Source organism: Mesoplodon densirostris, chromosome 7 (assembly GCF_025265405.1).
Source record: "Mesoplodon densirostris isolate mMesDen1 chromosome 7, mMesDen1 primary haplotype, whole genome shotgun sequence".
Classification (NCBI taxonomy): domain Eukaryota; kingdom Metazoa; phylum Chordata; class Mammalia; order Artiodactyla; family Ziphiidae; genus Mesoplodon; species Mesoplodon densirostris.
Genome location: NC_082667.1, coordinates 111523229 through 111546558, shown reverse-complemented (window position 1 = coordinate 111546558; position 23330 = coordinate 111523229). Strand labels below are relative to the sequence as shown.

Below are 23330 nucleotides of genomic sequence, written 5' to 3'. Positions count from 1 at the left end.
GCCCACGTGCAGCAACGAGGACCCAATGCAGCCAAAAATGAAATAAATAAATCTATTAAAAAATCAAGCTTTATTAAATTATGCTCCATAAGGTCTCTTTCCTGGTGAGTAATACATAGATCAAACCAAAAAAGGAATTTAAAAAATGTTTTCATTGTTACACGTTCAGGCCTTTGTTGTGGCAACAGATCCTTCCATCACATCAGCAAGCTAGAAGGATCTCATCAAGTCGCAAAGCACACAGCATTCCTTCCTGGGTCCCATTTTATCTCAGGACGGCTCCCATGTGAGACCAAAACAGACCAAGGCAGTGAGACTAAACATATTCTGGGAGTGAAAAACTGAATCCAAAGAGAGACCCATCAAGCATAAGCTCCTGAGCTCTGGTTACTCAATTTTAGAAATGTCTTCTAAACCCAATTGCCGAGGGAGCAAGAAGCAGAGCGCCAGGAGAGTTTTGAGTGGTGAACTGATCACTTGCCTTTAGAAATATCAACACCTTGCCACACGGATTCTACTGGTTTGACTACTGCGACTCGTGCTTAATTTTCTCTTCTTTTGCACCTAGCTATTTGTTGTCTACTCTTTATATTCTGTCCCTCCAGGTTCCATAAGGGATTCGCGGCACGGAGGGAGACCCACCCACTCGGCGCACCTTCCAGAGAAAGAAAACCAAAGATAATGCAAGGCCAGGATTCGGCCTTTTCCAGGAGGGAAATGGCAAAGATGGGCAGAGATGCCAGAAGCTGGAGCACTGTAAGGGGTTCCCAAAGCAGACAGGGTCGAAGTTCATGAAGGAGAGAGACAGTGTTTAGGAAAGCACAGAAGGCATTTGGAGGAGGTAAGAGTGCAGAGGTTTGGACTGGTATTCGACTAGGAGAAAAAAAATCCCATTGGAGACTCAACGATACCCTCCCCGCCAGCTATATCCTCTCTTACCAGAGCCTGAGGGCCAGCAGCGACGACACGGCAGAATCTCAGCGGCCGAAAGGTTCCCACTTCCGACTCAGCACGGCAACCGGAGCTTACGTCATGACAAGGCGCCGGGCCTTGTGTAATCTCATCTGGGCGCCGGAAGCCGGGTGTTTCGCCCTGCGCTGGAAGCGGGCGCGCTAACATCCCCACTGAGCATGCGCTAACTGGCTTGGGCGGGGCGGAAGTGGCCGGAAGTGGATTTGGGGTTGGATTGGGGGTGGGTCAGGTTGAGTTGGGAGCGGGTTGTGGTGGAGCTCAATGTAATATGCAGCTCTCGGAAACCCATGTATCAGCAGCACATATGATTTGGTGAACCCTGGCACTGCTAAGGGCTCTGTGGACTTACGCTAGTTGTCCCACCGATCTTAGGCCTTTCTGAAACAGCTTCTGTAACTCTAAATAGATAATTATTATCTATGAAGCAATAACAGTAGCATTAACAATAACTGAAACTTGTGAACTGTTATTAGGTACCCGGAAATGTGTTAAGATATGCTTTGACTGGAGTGCAGTTTTCTTATTTGTAAAGTGAAGACGAGTACATCCTAAAGGTTACTTTGAGGTACACAAAGGCAAAGGAAGCAGCATACTTTTCAAGCATGCAAGTGAAAAGACAATTCATAGAGTGACAGAAAATATTTGTAAAACACATATCTGATAAAAAAATTAATATCCAGTTATATAAAAAAGCCTCTAACTCAACAACAAAAAATCTAAACAACTTGATTAAAGAATGGACAATGGGATTGAATAAGCATTTCTCTATAGAAGATATACAAATGGCCAATAAGCACATGAAAAGAAGCTCAATGTCACTAATCATTAGGGAAGTGCAAATTAAGACCACAGTGAAATACCACCTCATACCCATTAGGAAGGTGATTATGAAAAAAAATAGAAGATAAGTCTTGGTGAGGATGTGGAGAGATAGGAACCCTTGTGCATTGCTGATGGGAATGTAAAATAGTGGAGCACTTTGGGAAAACAGTTTGGTAGTTCCTCAAAAAGTTAAACGGAATTATCATAAGATGCAGCAATTCCACTTCTGGGTAAATACTCCAAAGAATTGAAAGCAGGGACTCAAACAGATACTTGTACACCACTGTTCATAGCAGTATCATTTGTAATAGGTTAAAGGTGGAAACAACCCAGAATGTCCATTGATGGGTAAATGGACAAACAAAATGTAGCATATACATACACATGATTATTAAGCCTTAAAAAGGAAGGAAATTTTGATCCTTGCTATGAACCTTGAGAACATTATGCCAAGTGAAATAAGCCAGACACAAAAGGACAAATATCGTATGACTCCACTTATATGTGGTACCCAGGGTAGGCAAGTTCATAGAGACAGAAGGTAAAATAGAGGTTACCAGGGGCTGGGGTGAGGGAGGAATGGGGAGTTATTGTTTAATGGGTAGAGTGTTTCTTCAGGATAATAAAAAATTCTGAAAATGAGAGTGGTGATGGTTGCACAACATTGTGAATGTACTTAATGCCACTGAATAGTATACTGTAACACACACAGACACACACAACAAATGTTAAGCAATCTTAGAGTGCCTATTATGTTCCAGCATTTTTCTAGCTCCTGAAGCTACAGTAGTGGGAAAAAAATACAAGTTTTCCTGGAGCTTACAATCTGGTGAGAGTGGAGTGGTAATGTAGCATTTAAAATTAATGTGCACAAGGTGAATTATTCAATAAATACTTCCAGAATAAGTGGGTAGCTATGGATTTAAATGTTAGTCAATATATTAGACCTTTACACTAAAACTAATTCAAGATGGATCAAAGATTTAAATATATAAAGTGAAACCAGGAAAATGCTAGAGGTATTAATGGGAGAAGTTTTGTAAAAGAATAATCTAAGAATGGGAGAAGGCCTTTCTAAATAAGAAACAACCCAGAAGCCACAAAAGAACAGTGAATTCTACTACAGTCAAATATTTGTAAAATGTGTATAGAAAACCGACCATAAGTAAAGTCAAAATCTAAATAACAACACTGGAAAAATATTTGCAACTAATGCCACAAACAAAAGATCTATTTTCCCAAATATGTAAAAGGTTGTTGCAAGTCAATAAGAAGAAGATCAGGGGCTTCCCTGGTGGCGCAGTGGTTATGTGCAGTGCCAATGCAGGGGACCTGGGTTCAATCCCTGTTCTGGGAAGATCCCACATGCCACGGAGCAACTAAGTCCGTGTGCCACAACTACTGAGCCTGCGCACCACAACTACTGAAGCCCGTGCGCCCTAGAGCCTGTACGCCACAACTACTGAGTCCACTCGCCACAACTACTGAAGCCGGCACGCTCTAGGGCCCACATGCTGCAACTACTGAGCCTGCGTGCTGCAACTACTGAAGCCCACGCACCTAGAGCCCGTGCTCCACAACAAGAGAAGCCACTGCAACGAGAAGCCCGTGTACCGCAACGAAGAGTAGCCCCTGCTCGAGCAACTAGAGAAAGCCCGTGCGCAGCAACAAAGGCCCAATGCAGCTAATAAATAAATAAATAAATAACACTAAGAGAAGGAGTTATATTCTAAACTCCAAGAGTAACAGTAAAAAAAAAAAAATCAAAGGATATGAGCCTGTATTTCATGAGAAGGAAAAACAAATGGTTAGAAAAGTGCAGATTAAAATTAGGCTGAGATGCCATTTTTAACTTATCAGATTGGCAAAGTTCAAAAAATTTAATAGTACACTGTTAGATTGTGTATGGAACAGTAGGCACTCTTGTTAGAATTATGTATTGGTCCAACCTCTATGAAGTGAAATTTGGCAATATTTAATTAAATTACAGGTGCAAATACATTATGGTCTTGCAATTCCATTTATTTGTATTTGTTACAAATAGTCTTAATGTTCAAAATGACATTTATTGTTAGAAATGAAACTGTAAAAACAAGACATATGAGAAATCTTTGTGACTTTGGGTTTGGCAAAGATTTCTTAGACATGACACGAAAAGCACAATCCATAAAAAAAGTGGATAAAACAGTCTTCAGCAAAATTAAAAACCCTTGCAGTTCAAAAGACACCATTAAGAAAATGAAAAGACAAGTCACAGACTGGTAGATACATTTGCAAATCATGTAGCCAATAAAAGACTTGTATTCAAAAATATATAAGAACTTTTACAATTCAATAGTTAGAAGAAAAACAACTCAATTAAAGAAAAAGTTTTGAACACACGCTTCACTAAAGATATGATAAGAATAGTTAATAAGCACAGCATGAAAATATGTTCAACATCATTAGTCACTAGGGAATGCAAATTAAAGCCACAATAAGATACTATTTTACATCTACTAGAATGGCTATACTAAAAAAGATAGTAACAAATATTTGTGAGGATGTGGAGAAACAGGAACTTCATTCATCCATCACTGGTGGGAATGTAAAATGGAACAGCCAGTTTGGCAAACTGGCAGTTTCTTAAAATATTATACATAAATTTACCATACAACCCAGCAATTCTTCGCTCCTAGATATCAACCCAGACAAATGAAAACTTATGTCCACACGAAGACTTGTACGAGAATGTCCAGAGCAGCATATTGTATGACTCCATTTATCCAGAAAAGGCAAATCTAAAGAGATAGAAAAGAGATTAGTGATTGCCTGGCATTGAGGGTGAGAACAAGGAGTGACTGCAAAGAGCACAAGAGATCTTAAGAGACTGATGGAAATATTCTAAACCTGGATTATGGTGATGGTTGTACAACTGGGTAAATTTGCTAAAAATTACTGAGAACAGGTGAAATCACTTAAAATGAGTAAATTTTATGTAAATTATAACTCAATACAATTAAAAAAAATGACATTTATACAGTCATTGTGGCATTGTAAGAGCAAAAGAACAAACTTAAATGTCCATCAATAGAGGACTGGTTAAATAAATTATAGGGGATCTGTACAAAGTGGCTGCATTAAAAAAAAAAGGAGCTCCTTTATATATTGGTATGAAGTAATCTTCAGGTTTTATTAGGTGAGAAGTGCAAGATGTATAGTATGATAACATTTGTGTGAAAAATAGGGGAAGGAAGAATAATGTGTACTTAAGAATTTGCTTGGGGACTTCCCTGGTGGCACAGTGGTTAAGAATCTGCCTGACAATGCAGGGGACATGGGTTCCATCCCTGGTCCAGGAAGATTCCACATGCTGCGGAGCAACTAAGCCCGTGTGCCACAACTGCTGAGCCCATGTGCCACAACTACTGAAGCCTGTGCGACTAGAGCCCATGCTCCACAACAAGAGAAGCTAGCGCAATGAGAAGCCAGCGCATTGCAGTGAAGAGTAGCCCCCACTTGCTGCAACTAGAGAAAGCCCACGTGCAGCAATGAAGACACAACGCAGCCAAAACCAAACCAAACAAAAAGTCACTATGCATTTATCATCCATAAAGAAAAGAATTTGCTTATGTATGCCTAGAATACCACCGATATATAATACTTTAAATATCTTGTAAAGCTATATAAGAAACTAGTATTATTGTTTGCCTCTGTAGAAGGCAACTGGGTGGCTGGAGAGGGAGGCGGAGGGAGACCTTTCGCTGCATATTAGAACCATGTGAATTATGACTTATAAAGAAAGTAAATAAAAATTAAAACTTAAAAAAATGGTATTCAAATAAAGGAGGTTAGTTGACCTTTTCGTTTTTCTTTTACAGAAAAATTACTTCCAATAGGTGGCGCTCCTGAAACACCATACAAGTTTTACTTTACTTTTTTTTTTTTTTTTTTTTTTTTTTTTTGAGAAAAACCCGAATTTGCTCTGATGGCCTTTCTTCACCATTTGTCACCTTTGGGAATCTTGAGTCTAGATTTAGGGTTGAAAATCTCTACTAGGATTGCTCCAAAATGTATTGCTCTGTTTCTGAGAACTGGATAGAAGGGAAAACACCCGGATTAAAAAAAGAAAAATTGCAACTGGTTCAGAAAACCGAATAATGCCTGGGCCCTGTTTTCCTGATTGCAATTTCTGGTTGATTGAATTAGAACTTCTGATTGATTGCTTGTGTGGTTGGAAGGTTAATATAGGTCCAGTGATTCTTAACTAAGGGCAACTTTGCCTCCCGTGGGGATACTTGCAATATCTGGAGATATTTTTGTTGTCACAGCTGGGGAGTACTACTGGCATTTGGTGGACAGAGGCGAGGGATGCTGCTAAAAATCCTACAATGCACAGGAGAGTCACCCCCCTCTCCCCAAGGAATTATCAATCAATCCTCCCCACCCATCCCATCCTTATAGCTGCTTGGGGAAAGGAGATAAACTTGGCAGTAGTTGGGAAGGCAGGTAGTGCAAAGGCACTTTCTTAGAATTGGTGTAGAGAGACACACCTACTCTGAGTCCTGGGCTCAGTTCTTCCTCAGATGATTTCCTTGAAGGTGGCTGTATTGGTCATCTTCCCGTTCCTTAAGGGGCTAAAAAGGATAGTACAGTCATAATCATTTTCCATCATCCTCTATGAATTAATTTGATGCATAGTTGTTTTCTAATTAAAAAAATTTTTTTAGCTTTCACTCTAAATGTCTTTATTTTTTTCACCTTTCTTCATATATATATATATGTATATATACATATATATATGTATATATATATATATATATATATATACTTTTTTTTTTTTTTTTGCAGTACGTGGGCCTCTCACTGTTGTGGCCTCTCCCGTTGCGGAGCACAGGCTCCGGACGTGCAGGTTCAGTGACCATGGCTCACGGGCCCAGCCGCTCCGCGGCAATGTGGGATTTTCCCGGACCGGGGCATGAACCCATGTCCCCTGCATCGGCAGGCGGACTCTCAACCACTGCGCCACCAGGGAAGCCCCATATATATACTTTTAAAAAATTTTTATTGGAGTATAGTTGATTTACAATGTTGTGTTAGTTTCAGGTATACAGCAAAGTGAATCTATTATACATATACATATATCCATTCTTTTTTTAAAAAACACTTTTTTAAAGATTCTTTTCCCATATAGATCATTACAGGGTATTGAGTAGAATTCCCTGTGCTATACAGCAGGTTCTTATTAGTTATCTGTTTTGTATATAATAGTATTTATATGTCAATCCCAATCTCCCTATTTATCCCTCCCTGCCCTTACCCCCGGTAACCATAAGTTTGTTTTCTATTGATGCATACTTATTGAGTGCTTTTTATGTTCAAGGCTTTGGAGTGGTTTCTTCATGGTCCTGGGAGTGGGAGAGGACAAGAATGGAGGCTCTGTGTCTAGATTCTCTGTGTGTTCTTCAACTTTTTCTCACTAGACCCTGACCTCAGTCTCTCTCAACCCTTCTCTTTATTTCATCCATTCTACCCAAAGGGATAACGATGCCATCATCTGGTATGTCCTAAGCAGTTTCTTCCAAATAACTTGCCCCTCCCATTCCAAAATTTTACCACTACTAACTAGCAAGGTCTCTTTCACTTCACATTCCCTTACCTGATAGAGCTGGTCATTGGACAACAGTGTCTGCTTGTCTGAAGCTGCACAAAAAATAAACAAAATGTACACATACACAAGATAGAATGAATAATAAACTGGGATATATTCACCCAATGGAGTACTGAATAGCAATAAGAATTAGTGAAATACATCTACATATAACACTATGGACAGATGTCACAGCATATTGTTGAGTAAAAGAAGCCACGCACAAGAGTACTTACTGTATGAATCTATTTACGTAAGAAACAAAAACAGGCAAAATGAATCAATGTTGTTAGAAGTCAGGATAGTGGTCGCTTTCGGGACTAAGTGGAGGCTGGAAGTGACCACAAGTGTTCATTCTCTTTCTTAAACTGGGTGCTGGATTCATATGTGTGTTTGCTTTGTTAGAAAATTTTTTGAGCTGTGTGTATGTGATTCATGCACTTTTCTGTATGTAGGTTTTTCTTCAAGAAAGAGTTTTTTAAAAAGCACAGAGGACAAATCAGAGAGAGTTGGATCTTGAGATAGGCAAATATGCTGTGAAGACACAAAGTGTCCTTTTCTCCTGCGGGCAGAACCAGAGCCCCACCCAGCCGTGCTCATCAGTGACACGTGCCAACCCAGTCTTTTCTATTGGTTCTATTTTGGTAGGAAGGAGGCTAAGGGTCCCAGGTGGTCTCACCTCTCATCTAAGAGCATTCTTTTACCTCTTGACTGGCGAACTCCTTCCTGTCCAGCAATGTAGTAGACCCCAACAGCAAGGAGGAAAATGCTGATGATTTCAGCGAAGATAAAGCCAGACACAGTGGCTGAATTCAGCTCAATGCAGTTCTGACACACTGTGGGGAAAGGGAAGGATAAGCCTCCTTCGAGGTGTGAAAATTGTTCTGGATTTTTTTCTCCTGAGATAATACCTCTGTCTAGGGCAGCAGACTGCTCTCTCTGTGGGTGGTATGGCAAGGGAATTGCCTGGGAAGATCCTTGGGCTGAGAACTCAATGCTTTTTGATGTGCTTCCGTCCCCCAGGAGTCCTGGGGAAGCCCATGTAGTATTACTACCAGCAACTATTGAAATATAAGGAAGACCAGGTCCCATTCTCCATGCTCAACTGCCTTCTACATTTCTGTTGCTTACCTTGTAGTCTCCCCTGTCTCCCTTACCTGCCCTAACTCACTTTATATAAACTGCTGACTGCTCCAGTCTGTGGGGCCTACCCAAAAGTGAGTCAGGCTTTTCAATACAGGCTATGCTTTTTCAAGAATTTGGGGGAACTGCTTTGTTAAATTCAAAAAGAAGTAAGTTGAGGGACTTCCCTGGTGGTCCAGTGGTTACGTCTCCACGCTCCCAATGCAGGGGGCCAGAGTCTGATCCCTGGTCAGGGAATTAGATCCTGCATGACGCAACTAAAGATCCCCCATGCCTCAATGAAAATCCCACGTGTCGCAACTAAGACCTGGCACAGCCAAATAAATAAATTAAAAAAAAAAAAGAAGTACGTTGAGATTAAGAAAACTGGCTCTTACTTCACTGTTTAGCATCTATTTCCACACTCACCCCAGACAAGAAGCTCACCAGAACAGCAAGTACTGTTTAATTTCACACAAGCATACCAAAGGGGATACGTACTTCTATAATATACTTGGAGTGGTTTTGAACGGTTCTTTGATCCTTGACACCAATATATCCCTCGAGGGTCCTTGGTACTACTTCCAAGATTCCAAGTCTTTTTATCTGTGATTACAGGACTTATTGCCACCTCATCTTTAAACCATCTGATATCTTTTTCATTCATGTCACAGGTCAGAAGTACTGAACCATCTTCTCGATTGTCATCCACTTTTACTGAAAAAGGAAATGTCTGTTAAAATCTTGCCTCTGAAATTCTCCCTGTCTCAGGGCATCAGGAGAAGACCATGACAGTACTGCTTCTTAAGCTTTAATGTGCACATGAATCACATGGGGTCTAGTTAGAATTTCAGGTTTTATTCAATAGCTCTGGGGAGGGACTGAGATTCTGCATTTCTAACATGCTCCCAGGTGATGTCAATGCTGTTGATTCATACTAGGGTCCTGTTTCTCCTCCAAGAACCAGAAAATTAATTGCTTAGCTACAGGAAAGCGGCCAGGGAGGTCAAGACTGGCCACTGATTTGGTTGACACTGGAGAGGTTTGCTGTCTATCCTTCATCATCCCATCCCTTCTTAGCTCTGCACTTGCTCCTATAGGACTACTGTTGTGGGAAGCCATATTTCCATGAATTTCCTCAGAGGTTGATGATAGAAAGAAGCCATTTCCCCTACCTTCATTCAACTGTGCCATAGTACCTGTAGAGACAGAAGAGAGACAGAGGATCAGCTGGGCGTGGAGTCATTCAGATCCCCTGATGTATCATTTCCACAGTCATTTGAGGCCAACATGGAGAGCGAGAGCCTAATTCATGTGAGTGACAGTATCTATACCTAGTTCCTTGGATTGTAGCCTAAATCACCAAACCGAATTTAGGGTGTTGTATAGCAAAGAGTTTGTCTGGTCTTTCTCCTGGGTTGCTGGGAGGGAGTTCCTCAACCCGTGGAATTTCATGAATGACAGGATTGCCTTTGTGATTCTTCGTGGGCCCTTGGATCACACATGAGTTTATGCTAATGAGATGACTCAGGATGGGACTGGTCAAGACCAAACATGTGATTGGAGAATTGGGACTTTGAGCCCTAGGAGGGGGAGGAGGACTGGAGATTGAATTCAGTCACATGACTAATGATTCAATCAATCATGCCTATGTAATGAAACCACAATAAAAACTCAGTCATACTTCCTAGTTGGTGAATATATCAATGTACCAGGAGGGTGATGTATTTTAATTCCTGAAGGAGAGAGCATGGAAGCTCTGTGTTCAGGACCCTCCCAGACCTCACCCTATGTGTCTCTTCATTTGGCTAGATCTGATTTTATTTTTTATAATAAAACTGTAGTAGTAAGTGTAGGCCTTTCTGGAGTTCTGTGAGTTGTTCTAGCAAATTCTGAGGGGGTTCTTGGGAACCCTCCAGATTTGTAGGCAGTTCGTTAGAAGTGTGGGTAGTCTGGGGATCCCTGAACTTGTGCCTAGCTTTTAAAGTGAGGGCAGTCTTTCTGGAGACTGAAACCTTAACCTTTGAGGTCTGACACTAGCTCTGGACGGTTAGCATTGCAGAACTGTATTGCAGGATCTGTAAGGGTATGGCCTGCACAGTGTGGAAAGCTCTGTTCCTTTAGCAGCTAAAGCCCTGGCAAACACTGGGTGTGCACTAGCTGAAGTCTTTTAGAGCTGAGTTACTTCTAAAACCTTCAGCCTTGGTGATCCATTGCTTGTGGAAACCCTGAATGTCCCAAAGGAGTTAGCTATTAAATAGCCCTCAAATCTGTCTCAAAACTCAGAGTAGTAGAGTTGCATGGTAGACATACTATAGAGAACCAACACTGGAGTTCAGTTCAATTGGATTTAATCCAAACACTCACCACTATTATGTGTCTGACATGAGTAACGAGTGTGGAAGAAAAGGGTGGTGATACAAATAACTAGTTGCCGCTTCTGAAGAGTTTACAATGAAGTGGGAAAAAAATAAACACAAATGTAATAAATGTAATAGTACTTATAAATTATCATTTGGTATTTATATAAATGCATATGGAAAGGGGTAGAAACTATTGATTTTGACCAAGGGTGAGGGGACAGGGAAAGCTTGACAGAGAAGATGACATTTGGTTCTGCCTTGAAGAATGAGTAAGAATTCACCAGACAGAGAAAGAGTTTCCAGGTAGAAAGAATAGCTGAACAAAGATACAGACTTGGAAAAGGACAAAAGAGATAGTTTGGCTAGAGGTAGAGTTTGTTATGGGGAGAGATGGGGGCATAGATCAAAGAGTGATGGAAACAGTTGGAAGGAGTCAACAGTCTTAGAACTTCATACAGGGGTGAACTGTTTATGAATAATTCATCCAGCACAGTGCCTGGAACACAGTAGGAGCTTTATATATTTTGAATGAATGTATGAGTGAATAAATGAGTAAATGAAGATAAAGAAAAGCAAGACAAAGAGTTAAGCAGATTTCTAACTAGCTCTTCTCCCCATCCACCTGATCACCATGGGAGGAACAAAGAGTCCCCTCATTCTAACTCTGATTCAAAACTCCCCATATCTCCTCCCTTTTGTGTCTCCCTGCCACCCTCCCTATCCCACCCCTCTAGGTGGTCACAAAGCACCGAGCTGATCTCCCTGTGCTATGCGGCTGCTTCCCACTAGCTATCTATTTTACATTTGGTAGTATATATACAGACTTAAACTTTTGAATATATTCTTATATCAGTGGACGTCTCTTTAGTATTTCATACTCATGGTGATTTTCTCCTTCTGGAGGCTCTCTACTCCCTTGGTTTCTACGGAATAGCACTCATCTGATTATTTCAGCTCTTGGATCATTCCCTTATCTCTTTACTGACATGTTTGTTCTCTAACTATTCCTTAAAGGTGGTATCCTCACAGTTCTATCCTCAGCCTCCTCTTCCTCACATCTCTCATAGTTGTTGCATGATTTCAACAACTTTCAATGTGGAGAGGATCATCTCTAGTCCAGATTCCAGGCATCGGCCCAGTTCATCCACTTCCTATTGTATTTCCAGCTGAATATTCGTTCAGGCAACCTATATTGTACCTTATACTCAATCTGGCAACGTTGAAACTTATCTCTTCAATTAGACTATGAGCTAATTGGATCAGAGGGTTTTTATTCAACTTTATACCCTTCTAGCCCAACACATAATGGGATCTCACACGTATTTGTTGACCAGCTGAACAACAGAGTGAGTGAATGCTTCATAGGTCTACTCCTAACCCCAGCTCTGAGTTAAGGAGCACATACCTTTTCTCTTCAGATTCCTGGCCTATGCCCTTTGGGCTACATTCAAACCTAAGAGCGTGGCATCCGGATTCTCTCTCAAGCCAGTAAAGTCATCTGTTTTTATTTCTTAAGAGACAAGGACTCCATCTCTCCCATGGAACATGGCTTCTCTTTAGCAGAGAGCACTGAGAAGCTTCATTTTTGCCCTTCTTTCTCTGAACTTTAGGGTGACAGCTCGAGGTTAGGGGATCCCAATATTCTTGCCCCCCGGTTATGGCTTCTTCCCTTGAGCCCTTCTCCAGACTGTCAGACCCCCTAGCGGGCCCTTACCTTGAAGAAGAGTGATAGCCAGGATGAGGCCAGCCAGACGCTTCCCCTGCTCCATAGCAGCCTCTGTTCTTCTCCCGAAGAAGCACTGAGCAGCCCCTAGCAGCAAGCCAGCCAGCCTGTGCTAGCGTATAGCCTGGCTCCGCCCAGCATCCTTAAGGCTGGGGCCCCTGTGAGAAGACAAGAACCCGGAGCCTCCACCCTCTGCTTCAAGTGTGGGCGGTGGGTGGGGGCAGGGCTCAGGAGGGCTGCAGGTGCAGATATCTCTGGCTTTTCAGTTAAGGAGAGGAGCGTGGGTGGTGGAGGGGAGGGAGCGTGAGGGAGTGCTGGATTCCCATCTCAGACACTCAGCTTGTACAGAAAGCCACCTTGGGTGCTGGGCAGGAGGTGGCCTGGGCCCCTTTCTTTTTATGAGGGGAAGATAAACGTTTCTGCCACCACTTGTTACTTGGATCTCAGCCAGCTGTTGCCTGTTGCTAGCTGTTGTTGTTAGAACTAGTGAATTTAGGTGAGAACTCTTAGGTGCTTGGGGCTGGAACTCTGGACAGAAAGTCACCTCAGTCCAGGGATTTTTTTCACTGCTGTCTTGAGATGAGATCATCAAAGTGGTGCCTGCCTGGAAAGGAATAGGTAGGACAATTCCACCAAGACAGACCATACATTTCCAAGGACTAGGGTCAGCTGCATTCCCAGGATCTCAGGCCCCTCAGCCGGTCAGCCAGTGAATTGACAAAAATGTACGGAACTCTCGTCATGGGCCACGCACAGGCCAGGTGCTGGTGATACAGGAGTGAGCAAGACACGTACGCTCTCTACCCTCAGATAAATTACAGTCTAACTGCGACAGTGTAGACAGTTTGGGATTTCCATAGCCCAGAGGAAAAAAGTCCATTTGTCTCCTGGGGAGGCTCAATTGTGCTGCAAGTTAATCATATTGTTATAAATAACTTTCTCTCTTATTGAGAACATATGAAGTGTCAGGTACCATGGAAACATTCCATTCGAATTCTTCTCATGGTACTGGGGGAATCAGGCTCTGAAGAATTCTGTGACTGGCTCAGACCCAGCAGGTAGGCAGTATTGGAGCCAGGATGTAAATCTCTTGTTAGGGGGCTCCCAAAGCTCAAACTCCCACTGGTAAGAAGCTACTTAGCCTGGTGTCCCAGGTGGTCCAAGAAGGACCTCAGGTAGAGTCCCAAGAAAGACCAGGAAAGGGAAGAACCTAGCTGATATGGCTTATGGGATGGGGTTCACAGCTTGTCTCAAGGGTTTTGAGAGGTGGCAGTTTTTAGGTGGTAAGTAAATGTAGTGATGTTGCTGACAGGAACTCAGAATTTCTTGTTTTTCATCGGTGACTCAAGAAAGGACACCCTGAATCTCCTTTTACTTCCTAGAAATCCAGGCAACCTTTTCCATATCCTCTGCTTCCCCCTTCCATCCCTCCCCCACCCTCCATGCTCTGAGAAAGAGCGATTTGCACCTGCTTCCTTCCTACCCCACCCCCAGCCTACCTCTACCCTGGCAGCCTCCCATCACCAACAGCAGAGAGCAGAGAAATAGGCGTCTTCTAGTGCCTCCACCACCCTTTACTCTTTCCGGGTACACATGAGTCAGTTGGGGGCAGGCGGCTTTCACCTTGGCTGAGAGTTCTGTGACTTGGGTCTGTCTTCTGGAGGAATTCTGCTGGAAGATGGAACACAGAAGTTTTCTGTCTGGCCTGATACTGGCTGCCTTTCTCTCCCAAGGTAAGGCTTCTCTGGGTGGATGGGGGCATCTTGGAGAAGGGACCTAAGAGGGACATTACCACCTGGAATGTGGTCCACTCGAAAGTCCTTCTCAATGCTAGCTTCAATTCACCAGGCAGCATTGTCAAGGAGGGCCATGTTGGGATGTAGCACAGGGTCTGGGAAGCACAGGCTCTTGGCTTTGACTGACTCCAGCTAGGGGTACATCTTGGCCTTGAATGTCTCTCTGAAGACCTTAGGCCAGAGATCTGTAGGAAGTGTTGCAGTATGTGTGTGCCTTAGCCTAGGGCTGGTAATGGGAGCACTGTTCCTTCTAGGGCAGAGAGCCTTTGGGATCCAGGACTCTTGGTCATTTGGCCATCATGATGTCACCACCTGGGCCCACCATAGCCCAGCCCTCAGGGGAATGCTTTAAGAGAAAAGTTAAATTGAGGCTGAGCAGGAGGGAGGGCAGATTTGGGGTAGTAGAATGACCCACTCATCCATGTTTGACTGGTTTTAAAACTGATACTCTCATGTCCCAGGTATTCTCTCAATCCCAGGCAAACTGGGATGAATGGTTACCCTAGTAGTCAGCTTCTTTGGGACATCCAGGATTTCCGTTGGAAACGGATCCCCAAGGAATACATGACTCTGTGATGTGGAGCATCTGATGCACATGTATCTCCCTGAGAATACATGCATTTTCTCCTGACCTGCTACAGAGGCACAAGAAATGGCTCTTCGGGGGGTTTTCTAAAGGATGCTCTTCTATCCAAATTGGTAACTGACTATGAATCTCAGGAAGAATGTAGATTCCACTTTTTCCTGGGATTAGAGATATAGATTCCAGTGCTTCTGTGGGCTGTGGAGTTGCTCTCAGTCACAGCAGTTCAGTGGATCTAGAAAGGTGCTGTTCATACCTCCAACCCTTAAACTCCCCACAAGACTTGACCTGTGTGGAGCCCCAAGAACAGATTCAATAAAATTATTTTTCCTGTCCCTCTCCTCCTAAGCAAGGGTGGAACAACTAAAAATCTTTACATGGAATTTGCCCTAGGTGCCCTTTTGGACCACTGGGATGGTAATTCATATTAGCTTCTCTCCTACCCCCAGCCATTATTGGCCATAGGAAAGGCTTTAGTAGTACCATTCCCTTGGTAGTGGTTGGGGCAAGGGTGGGGCTAGGGGGCAGAAGATGAGAAGTTGACGTGGGAGTGTTGCAGGTGGCTGGGAAGTAGAATCAGAAGGTTTCTTGGAGAAAAAAATGTGGACATCTCCAATCGAGGACCATTCTTCTGCCTTTCCATATCTCTTGCGAGTTTTAGCAGTCTGGGCTCCCCTCCTACTTCTAATCAGTGGTCTGAACACATTTCCAGGAAGGTTCTTGGATCGACCCAGCTCCATGTTTTCCTCTTTTGCCCCATGTCCATCAGGGTCTGTCCTCTGTTTGGATTGTATCCTCATGTCCTTCTTCGTCCCTGCAGTTTGTGGGGAGCCTATTGAAGCACTTCTCTTGTGACTTCCGTCTCTCTCACTAGAAACCATGAACTATTCTAGACTTGGAAAGTGGCCCTTCTTAAGTATGAGTCTCAGCAGAACAAGGAGTCTGGTGCAGACCAAAAAGCTGGCTCCAATCGTGGTATTTTTTTCCCTTAGTGAACCCCTTCAATATCACTGTGGAAGAACTTGAGGACAGAGTATTTTTGAGATGCAATACCAGTGTCACGTGGCTAGAAGGAACGGTAGGACAACTGGCCTTAGACAATAAAGCTATGGACTTGGGAAACCGCAACCTGGACCCACGAGGAGTGTATGTGTGCAATGGGACAGATGAACAAACCAGCAAAATACCTACTCTGCAAGTATACTATCGAAGTATGTGCTTCTAAGACCCTTTGGGTTGGAATGGATGGGGCCTCTGGTTATGAGAACTTTCTAGGTGTAGGGAGCTCTGGTGTACCAGTCCGTGCTCTCAACAAAACTGGGTTGCTCTCGTAATGGTATGAGCCAGATTTTGGAGCCCTGAGTGGGAAATAGCTTAATGGCAAAAGAACAATAGGGACCTTGTGACCCAAGCAGTAGGGGCTTGGTTGGGAGAGTGGTTGGCCTACGGTCTTGTTTAAGTTCCTACAAAGCTGAGACAACTTCTTGGCTCTCCTCAGGGATTTCTTGGGTTGAAGGTTAGAGGTAGATGTATCAAGGCTCTCAGCAGGACTTTTTCCAAGTTTGGGTCTTGGCATGAGAGATCCTGGGGCTGACCTAAGGGGCAGAGATGGTTCCCTGATCTTGAAGACCCTCCACCTCTCCTTCGGCCTCCCTTCCCCCACAGTGTGCCAGAACTGTGTGGAGCTGGACTCAGCCACCCTGGCAGGCATCGTCATCACCGACATCATTGCCACTGTGCTCCTTGCTTTGGGTGTCTACTGCTTTGCTGGACACGAGACTGGAAGGCTCTCCAGGGGTAAGTGGAAGGGACAGAACATGTGTGTGTTGTGGCTGTGAGTGTGGGTATGAGTGTGTACCTGCTAAGGAATGGGGCTGGAGGTGGGTTGTGTCTCATCTGGGAGTCACTATTGCAATCTCCTAAGGACTCCTACAACTGGTTGCTGACAGAACTTAGGTGCCCATATAGCTCATGCAGACTTCCAAGGGTGTGACCAGCTGCAGTCCCCCTGCAGCATTCATGGGGTCTCACTGTCCCATCTCCTGGCCCTTGTTGACTCTCTTTCCCTGGTTCTTCTAGTTGCTGACACTCAAGTTTTGCTGGGGAATGACCAGCTCTATCAGGTGAGCCCTGAGGGGAAAAAGATGAGAATGGGGGGAGGAGTGAGTGGGGATGGAGAGCCTGATACTAGGTTTAATGTGTACGTGTGTGAAGGTCCTAGTGGGGAATTCATCACTGGGGGGTCTGGAAAGGCCGGGAATGAGCTCTCATCTCTGGGGTCTGCTGGGGTTCTCCCTGGGAGAGTTCTGACACTGCCTCACTGTTTCTCCTTCTCATCTCTTAGCCCCTTCGAGATCGGAATGATGCTCAGTACAGTCGTCTTGGTGAGAACTGGGCTCGGAACAAGTGAACCTGAGGCTGGTGGCTTCTAGGCTCATTGGTTATCGACTGGACCTTCTCTCCTTGCTCAGCCAAGAAAGCTGTCCTCCTTCACTCAGCAGGCGCCTGGACTTTTGAAGGCTCCTGGACAAGGCATGGGAGTGGCCCTGACTTGACTGGGCCCTTGCCCTCCCTGCCCATCTGTGTCCTTCCTTCATCAATTCCCTCCTCTGCCCCACATGGACCATGTGATGGGCAGTCTCCCACCATATCTTGACCCACTGGTGTTTCTGTCCTGGTGGGCTCCCTGGGTGCAGGATCGGCCCCACCATACTCTCTTGGCTCCAGTCCCCCCTTACAACCCTTCTACGGCTTTGACTTCCTCACCATAGTGGAGGGCGGGCTGCTGTGTTTAGGGACACAGCCACTCAGAAGTTTCCATGACATCATGAGCGGAGGTGGCAGAGACATCAAAGGCCCTGAGGATCACTTCTTATCAAGGCTCCGAGAGTGTGTATGACAAAGTCCCATTTCTGTTAAGGGGCTGGCCTTGGCTTTATGACTCCTGTGGAGTGGTATCCACTACCTACAAGGAGGTCTCAGCCAAGGCCCCTTCCGTACCCTTTTCCCCTGTATAGAAGGTACCGTTCGGGCTTCCCTGGTGGCGCAGTGGTTGAGAGTCCACCTGCCGATGCAGGGGACACGGGTTCGTGCCCCGATCCCGGAGGATCCCACATGCCGCGGAGCGGCTGGGCCCACGAGCCATGGCCGCGGAGCCTGTGTGTCCGGAGCCTGTGCTCCGCAACGGGAGAGGCCACAGCAGTGAGAGGCCCGCGTACAGCAAAAAAAAAAAAAAAAAAAAAAAAAAAGAAGGTACCGTTCTATTTTCTTTCCTCAGAACCTGTCCCTGCCCCACCCCTGCCTTCTGCATAGTAAACTGGCATCAGAAACTCTTCATCAATTAAAACATACTATCCTTCTCCACACACCTGGAAAGCTGGAGTCTGAGACTGAGTGGGGAATTAGGATATTTTCAATAGATGGCATCTTTAGCCATTGGGTTAGTGGTGGTTCTGAAACTTTGGGATTTATTTAAAAAAATACACACTTGGGTCCCACTTGGGGACACTCTTGGGTCCCCAGGTGATTCTGAAGCAGGCTCAATTCAGAGAATCTCTGGTTTAGAGGAAGAATTGAGGCCACTTACTCTTTTGTGTCCTTTACGCCCATTCCTGTCTACCATGTGTGGGAACCCATCTTTTTTTTCTCTGCCTAAGAGTAATTCAATAAACTTCAGAACAGTTTAATGAGAGATGGGCATTTTTTTTTTAAAGATTTTTTTGATGTGGACCATTTTTAAAGTCTTTACTGAATTTGTTATAATATTGCTTCTGCTTCATGTTTTGGTTTTTTGGCTGCGAGGCATGTGGGGTCTTAGCTCCCCGACCAGGGATCGAACCCACACCCCCTGCATTGGAAGGCAAAGTTTTAACCACTGGACCACCAGGGAAGTCCCCAAGAGTGGGAGTTTCTTAGACCAGGGTTCCCAAAGGAGAAAATTATTAACAACCACATAGCCAGAGATCTGGATGATTCTGCCCACTATCTCCTCAAGATACACACAGACCCTTACTTTGTTAGAGACATAATGAACTTCCAATTTACACATGCTTCATTCATGGTTATGATTCATTCCTACCCTTTATACCCTACTGCTGCAGTCCTCCTAGCCCTAGATCCCATTTTCACACTGGATCCCTCCACCTTGGGCAACTCTTCCACGGCTTGCATTGCAGCAATACTTGTGTCCTTCCCATGCCCTGCACACTTCCTTTGACCCTGTGCTCCTCATATACCCTTATGTCCCCCTCTACAGCTCACCAGTTCTCAAAATTCACTGCACATTGGAATCTCCTGGGGAGCTTTCAAAGTACTGATGCCTGGGTGGCACGCCCAGAGATGCTGATTATACTGGGTTGGAACATCAGGACTTTTCAAACTGCCTAAGCTAATTCTAATGTGAAGCCAAGGATGAGAAACACTGACCTTCACCTGAGCCCTTCTGGAAACTTGGGTCCCTTCAGCTCTCTTTTTTTTTTTTGCGCTTTTAAAACACAGCTTTACTGAAGTAAACTGACATGAATAAACTGCATATATATAATGTGTAAAATTTGATAAGTTTTGGCATATGTATACACTTGTGAAACATCACCAAGATTGATAAGTATGAACTTACCCAATACCCTGGACAGTTTCCTTGTGCCCCTTTGCATGCAATCTCTTCCTTATCTTCTCATCCTCTAGGCAACCACTGATCGGCTTTCTGTCATTATAGATTAGTTTCCATTTTTCTAGAGTTTTAAATAAGTGAAATAATATAATATGTACCCTTTTCTGGTCTGGCTCCTTACACTCAGCCTATTTATTTTGAGATTCATCCATCTTGTTGCGCCTATGGATAGTTCATTCCTTTCTAATGTTCAGTAGTACTCCATTGTACGGATATACCACAAGTTGTTTATCCATTCACTCCTTGATTGTCTTTTGAGTGTTTCCTGGTTTTGGCTATTACAAATTAAGTTGCTATGAACAGTCATACATAAATCATTATATAAGTCATACACTCATATACAAGGACATACACTCTTATCTCTATTGGATAAATACTCAGGAGTGGAATGGCTGGGATACAACTTTTAAAGAAAGTAGTCTGGCTATTCTAGGTTCTTTGCAGTCCCATATGAATTGCCTTCTCAGTTACTACAAAATGCCTGCTGAGATTTTGATCAGAATTGAATTGAATTTATAGATCAGTTTGGAGAGAACTGACATCATAATGATATTGAGTCTTCCAGTCCATGAAAACGTCTTTTGTCAGATTTATCCCTAAGTGTTTTACTATATTTTTGATGATATTGTTTATGTTATTTAAAAATTTTTGATTTCCAGTAGTTCCTTGAAATTGTATAGGAATACAATTACTTTTTGTATATTAATCTTCTCTCCTGAAACTTTCCTAAACCCATTTATTAATTCTAGTAGCTTTTTTTTTTTGTAGATCCCATCGGATACTCCATATATTTGATCATGTAGTTTGTGAATAAAGACAGTTTTTTATTTCCAGCTTCTCCATTTCCAATCTGGATCTGTTTTACTTCTGTTTCTTGGCTCATTGCACTGCTAGGACCTCCAGTACAATGTTGAGTAGAAGTGGAGAGAGGACAGCCTTGCCTTATTTGTGGTTTTTTTTGTTTGTTTGTTTTTAAGTTCTGGGTCCATTCTAAGTATTTATTTATTTGGCTGTGCCGGCTCTTAGTTGCAGCACGTGGGATCTTTAGTTGCAGCATGTGAACTCTTAGTTGCGGCATGTGGGATCTAGTTCCCTGGAATTGAACCCAGGCCCCCTGCATTGGGAGCGTGGAGTCTTAACCACTGGACCACCAGGGAAGTCCCGCCTTATTTGTGATCTTAGGGGGAAAGCACTGTCTTTCATCATTAAGTATGATGTAGGCTGTACGTTTTTCTTAGATGCCCTCTTAACAGGTTGAGGTCATTCCCTTCTCTTTCCAGTTTGCTGAGAATTTTAAACAAAAATAGTTGTTTCTGTAACTGAATAGCTTCTTCTGTATCCTTTGAGATGATTATATGGTTTTACTTTTTTTGTCTATTAATATGGTAAATTACATTGATGGCATGATCTGTTAAACCAATCCTGCATTCCTGAAATAAACTGTACTTGGTCATTATATATTTTTTTGGTGTGTGTATATTATTAGATTAAATTTGCTAAAATTTTGTGAAGCTTACTTTTTTTTTTTTTTGGCTGTGTTGGGTCTTCGTTGTTGTGCACGGGCTTTCTCTAGTTGCGGCGAGCGGGGGCCCATCTTCGTTGCGGTGCGCGGGCTTCTCATTGCGGTGGCTTCTCTTGTTGTGGAGCACGGGTTCTAGGCACGCGGGCTCAGTAGTTGTGGCTCGCGGGTTCTGGAGCGCAGGCTCAGTAGTTGTGGAGCACGGGCTTAGTTGCTCTGCAGCATGTGGGATCTTCCCAGACCAGGGCTCGAACCCGTGTCCCCTGCATTGGCAGGTGGATTCTTAACCACTGCGTCACCAGGGGAGCCCGTGAGGCATTTTTGCATCTATTCATATGGGATATTGGTCTGCAGCTTTCTTTTCCCGTAATGTCTTTGTCTGGTTTTTTGATATCAGGGTATGTTAGTCAGGGTTCTTCAGAGCAACAGAGTTGCAGTTGATGTTGCACGTTGAGCCCAAAGGAAGGTCTAGAGACAGAGAGAGCGCCCCCTTCTTCAGAGGACCTCAGTCTGCTTTTTCTTAAGGCCTTCACTGATTGGATGAGGCTCTCCCACATTATAGAAGGTAATCTGCTTTACTCAAAGTCCACTGATATAAATGCTAATCTCAGCTAAAGAGTACCTTCACAACACAATGAGGTGTGTTTGACCAAATATCTGGGTACCGTGGCTCAGCCAATCTGACACATAATATTAAGCATTGCGCGTGACAAGTTTGGTCTTCATAGAATGAGTTGGAAGTATTCTCTCTTCAATTTTCGGAAAGGGTTTGTATAGAATTGGTATTATTTCTTCCTTAAATGTTTGATAGATTTCACCAAGGAAGCCATCTTGGTCTGGAGTTTTCTTTGTGGAAAGGTTTTCAGCTCTGAATTCAGTTTATTTAATAGCTAAAGGGCTATTTTGGTTATCTAGTTCATCTTCAGTGAGTGGAGTGCCTTCTCCTTTGTCTTCAAATTCTCTCCATCCCTCCCTTCAGGGTCCAGATCAAGTCTCTCCTCCTCCATGGAGCTTTTGCCAACCACCTCAGCCCTCCCAGCTCCTCCTGGGGACACTGACAACACCGTCTATAGCTCTTCTATGCTTACATTGGTTGTGTCCTTGTTTAACGTTATTTTTGCATACTTGGCCACTCATATAATTGTAAGCTCCTTGAAGACAGGAACTGTTTGTATCCTGTTAGTACTTAGCACAGTGCTGGTCTGTCACACAAATGATTAGAAAAGCGCTCTTGGAAGGAACACCTAAGTAATTCAATACAGAGTTCTTAAGTCAGGAAACTGGAGAGCATTTCTAAGGATCACAGTCAGCACTGGGTAGCTGTTCAGAGCATTGGAGTTGGACAGCCTTGGCGGCTAATTCCAGCTCTGTCCCTGACTAACTGTGCACCTTGAGTGTATGACTTCACCTCTTTGAGCCCCCTATTCTCATCTGTAAAATAAGGACGTCTACCTTGTCGGTCGGTCATCATAGGATGAAATGAGATAACGCTTGTAAAGTGCTAAACACAATTTCTAGAGCAGAGTAAATGCTTCCTAAGTGTTAGCTATTATGGCTTTCATTACGCTGAGCCACACCTCCCTTGCGTGGGCAGCATCAAATATACCTGGGACAGAACTGCCACCCCTGGGCCAGCCTGCTGTTCAGCAGCTAGTCATGGTCAACATCACAGAGATTCCTTTGGAGCCTGAGTGCTGAGTGCTTACAGGGAGAGAAGCAGCTTCAGCAGCGGCCAAAAAATAGAAACTGTAGCCACAAGACCAAGGCTGAGTGTGTCCAGTAATGTGCATGTTGCCAACCACAAAGGGCTTTTGTGAGTCGTAGTCACACTCTTACATAGTCCTGGGGTCAGCAGAGAGGTTTCTGAGCGCAGAGAGGGAGCAAGGAGAGCCCACTGGTTTGAGCTGGGCTGAGAGGTCCTCAGTGCTCTGGCATCTTCTCTCTGCAAGCTGAGTGTGTGCCCTGGGAGAGTGGAAAGAAACCCTCCCACAACACCAGTCTCTGCTGCGCTGCACCCATGTCCCTCGCTCAGAGTGCAGCCCACATCCTGGCCGCTAAACCACAGCCCGCCTTGGGCTGCAGCCTGCTGCCTCTCACAGTGGAGGGAGAGGGGCCTGCCCGGCAGCACCTCC

General features: G+C 44.0%; 3 protein-coding genes across 4 annotated transcripts in view; 1 reads left to right on the top strand and 2 right to left on the bottom strand.

Moving 5' to 3' along the window:
- UBE4A (ubiquitination factor E4A) overlaps window positions 1-1022 on the bottom strand; it is a 36214-nt gene extending 35192 nt beyond the window's left edge. The window contains exon 1 of the mRNA XM_060103566.1: window positions 940-1022. The gene's annotated coding sequence lies outside the window, so the exon portion shown is untranslated. The remainder of the gene's footprint in view (window positions 1-939) is intronic.
- Window positions 1023-4493: 3471 nt separating this feature from the next.
- Window positions 4494-12677, bottom strand: LOC132493897 (T-cell surface glycoprotein CD3 gamma chain). Its single transcript, XM_060104816.1, has 7 exons — window positions 12623-12677; window positions 9709-9744; window positions 9047-9262; window positions 8128-8259; window positions 7433-7476; window positions 6327-6410; window positions 4494-4574 (listed from the first exon to the last, which is right to left on the bottom strand). Exons 1-6 carry the CDS (start codon window positions 12675-12677, stop codon window positions 6345-6347), a joined length of 549 nt encoding a protein of 182 aa, XP_059960799.1. The 3' UTR covers window positions 4494-4574; window positions 6327-6344.
- Window positions 12678-14309: 1632 nt separating this feature from the next.
- LOC132493992 (T-cell surface glycoprotein CD3 delta chain) lies at window positions 14310-17420 on the top strand. Of its 2 annotated transcripts, XM_060104965.1 has the most exons (5): window positions 14310-14364; window positions 16003-16221; window positions 16676-16807; window positions 17090-17133; window positions 17355-17420. In XM_060104965.1, exons 1-5 carry the CDS (start codon window positions 14310-14312, stop codon window positions 17418-17420), a joined length of 516 nt encoding a protein of 171 aa, XP_059960948.1. The 2 variants fall into 2 exon arrangements, with proteins under 2 accessions (XP_059960948.1, XP_059960950.1); XM_060104967.1 differs by lacking the exon at window positions 16676-16807.
- Window positions 17421-23330: the final 5910 nt, after the last annotated feature.

Bases quoted from the DNA above. Each gene is read 5' to 3' on its own strand.
- LOC132493897 (XM_060104816.1), bottom strand. From the start codon at position 12,677: ATGGAGCAGGGGAAGCGTCTGGCTGGCCTCATCCTGGCTATCACTCTT. The intron at 9,263-9,708 runs GCTTCTTTCTAT...TTCCTTTTTCAG, and splicing joins GAATGAAGGTAGGGGAAATG to TAAAAGTGGATGACAATCGA. The intron at 7,477-8,127 runs GTAAAAGAATGC...TTTTTTGTGCAG, and splicing joins AGGAGTTCGCCAGTCAAGAG to CTTCAGACAAGCAGACACTG.
- LOC132493992 (XM_060104965.1), top strand. From the start codon at position 14,310: ATGGAACACAGAAGTTTTCTGTCTGGCCTGATACTGGCTGCCTTTCTC. The intron at 14,365-16,002 runs GTAAGGCTTCTC...TTTTTCCCTTAG, and splicing joins GGCTGCCTTTCTCTCCCAAG to TGAACCCCTTCAATATCACT. The intron at 17,134-17,354 runs GTGAGCCCTGAG...CTCATCTCTTAG, and splicing joins GGAATGACCAGCTCTATCAG to CCCCTTCGAGATCGGAATGA.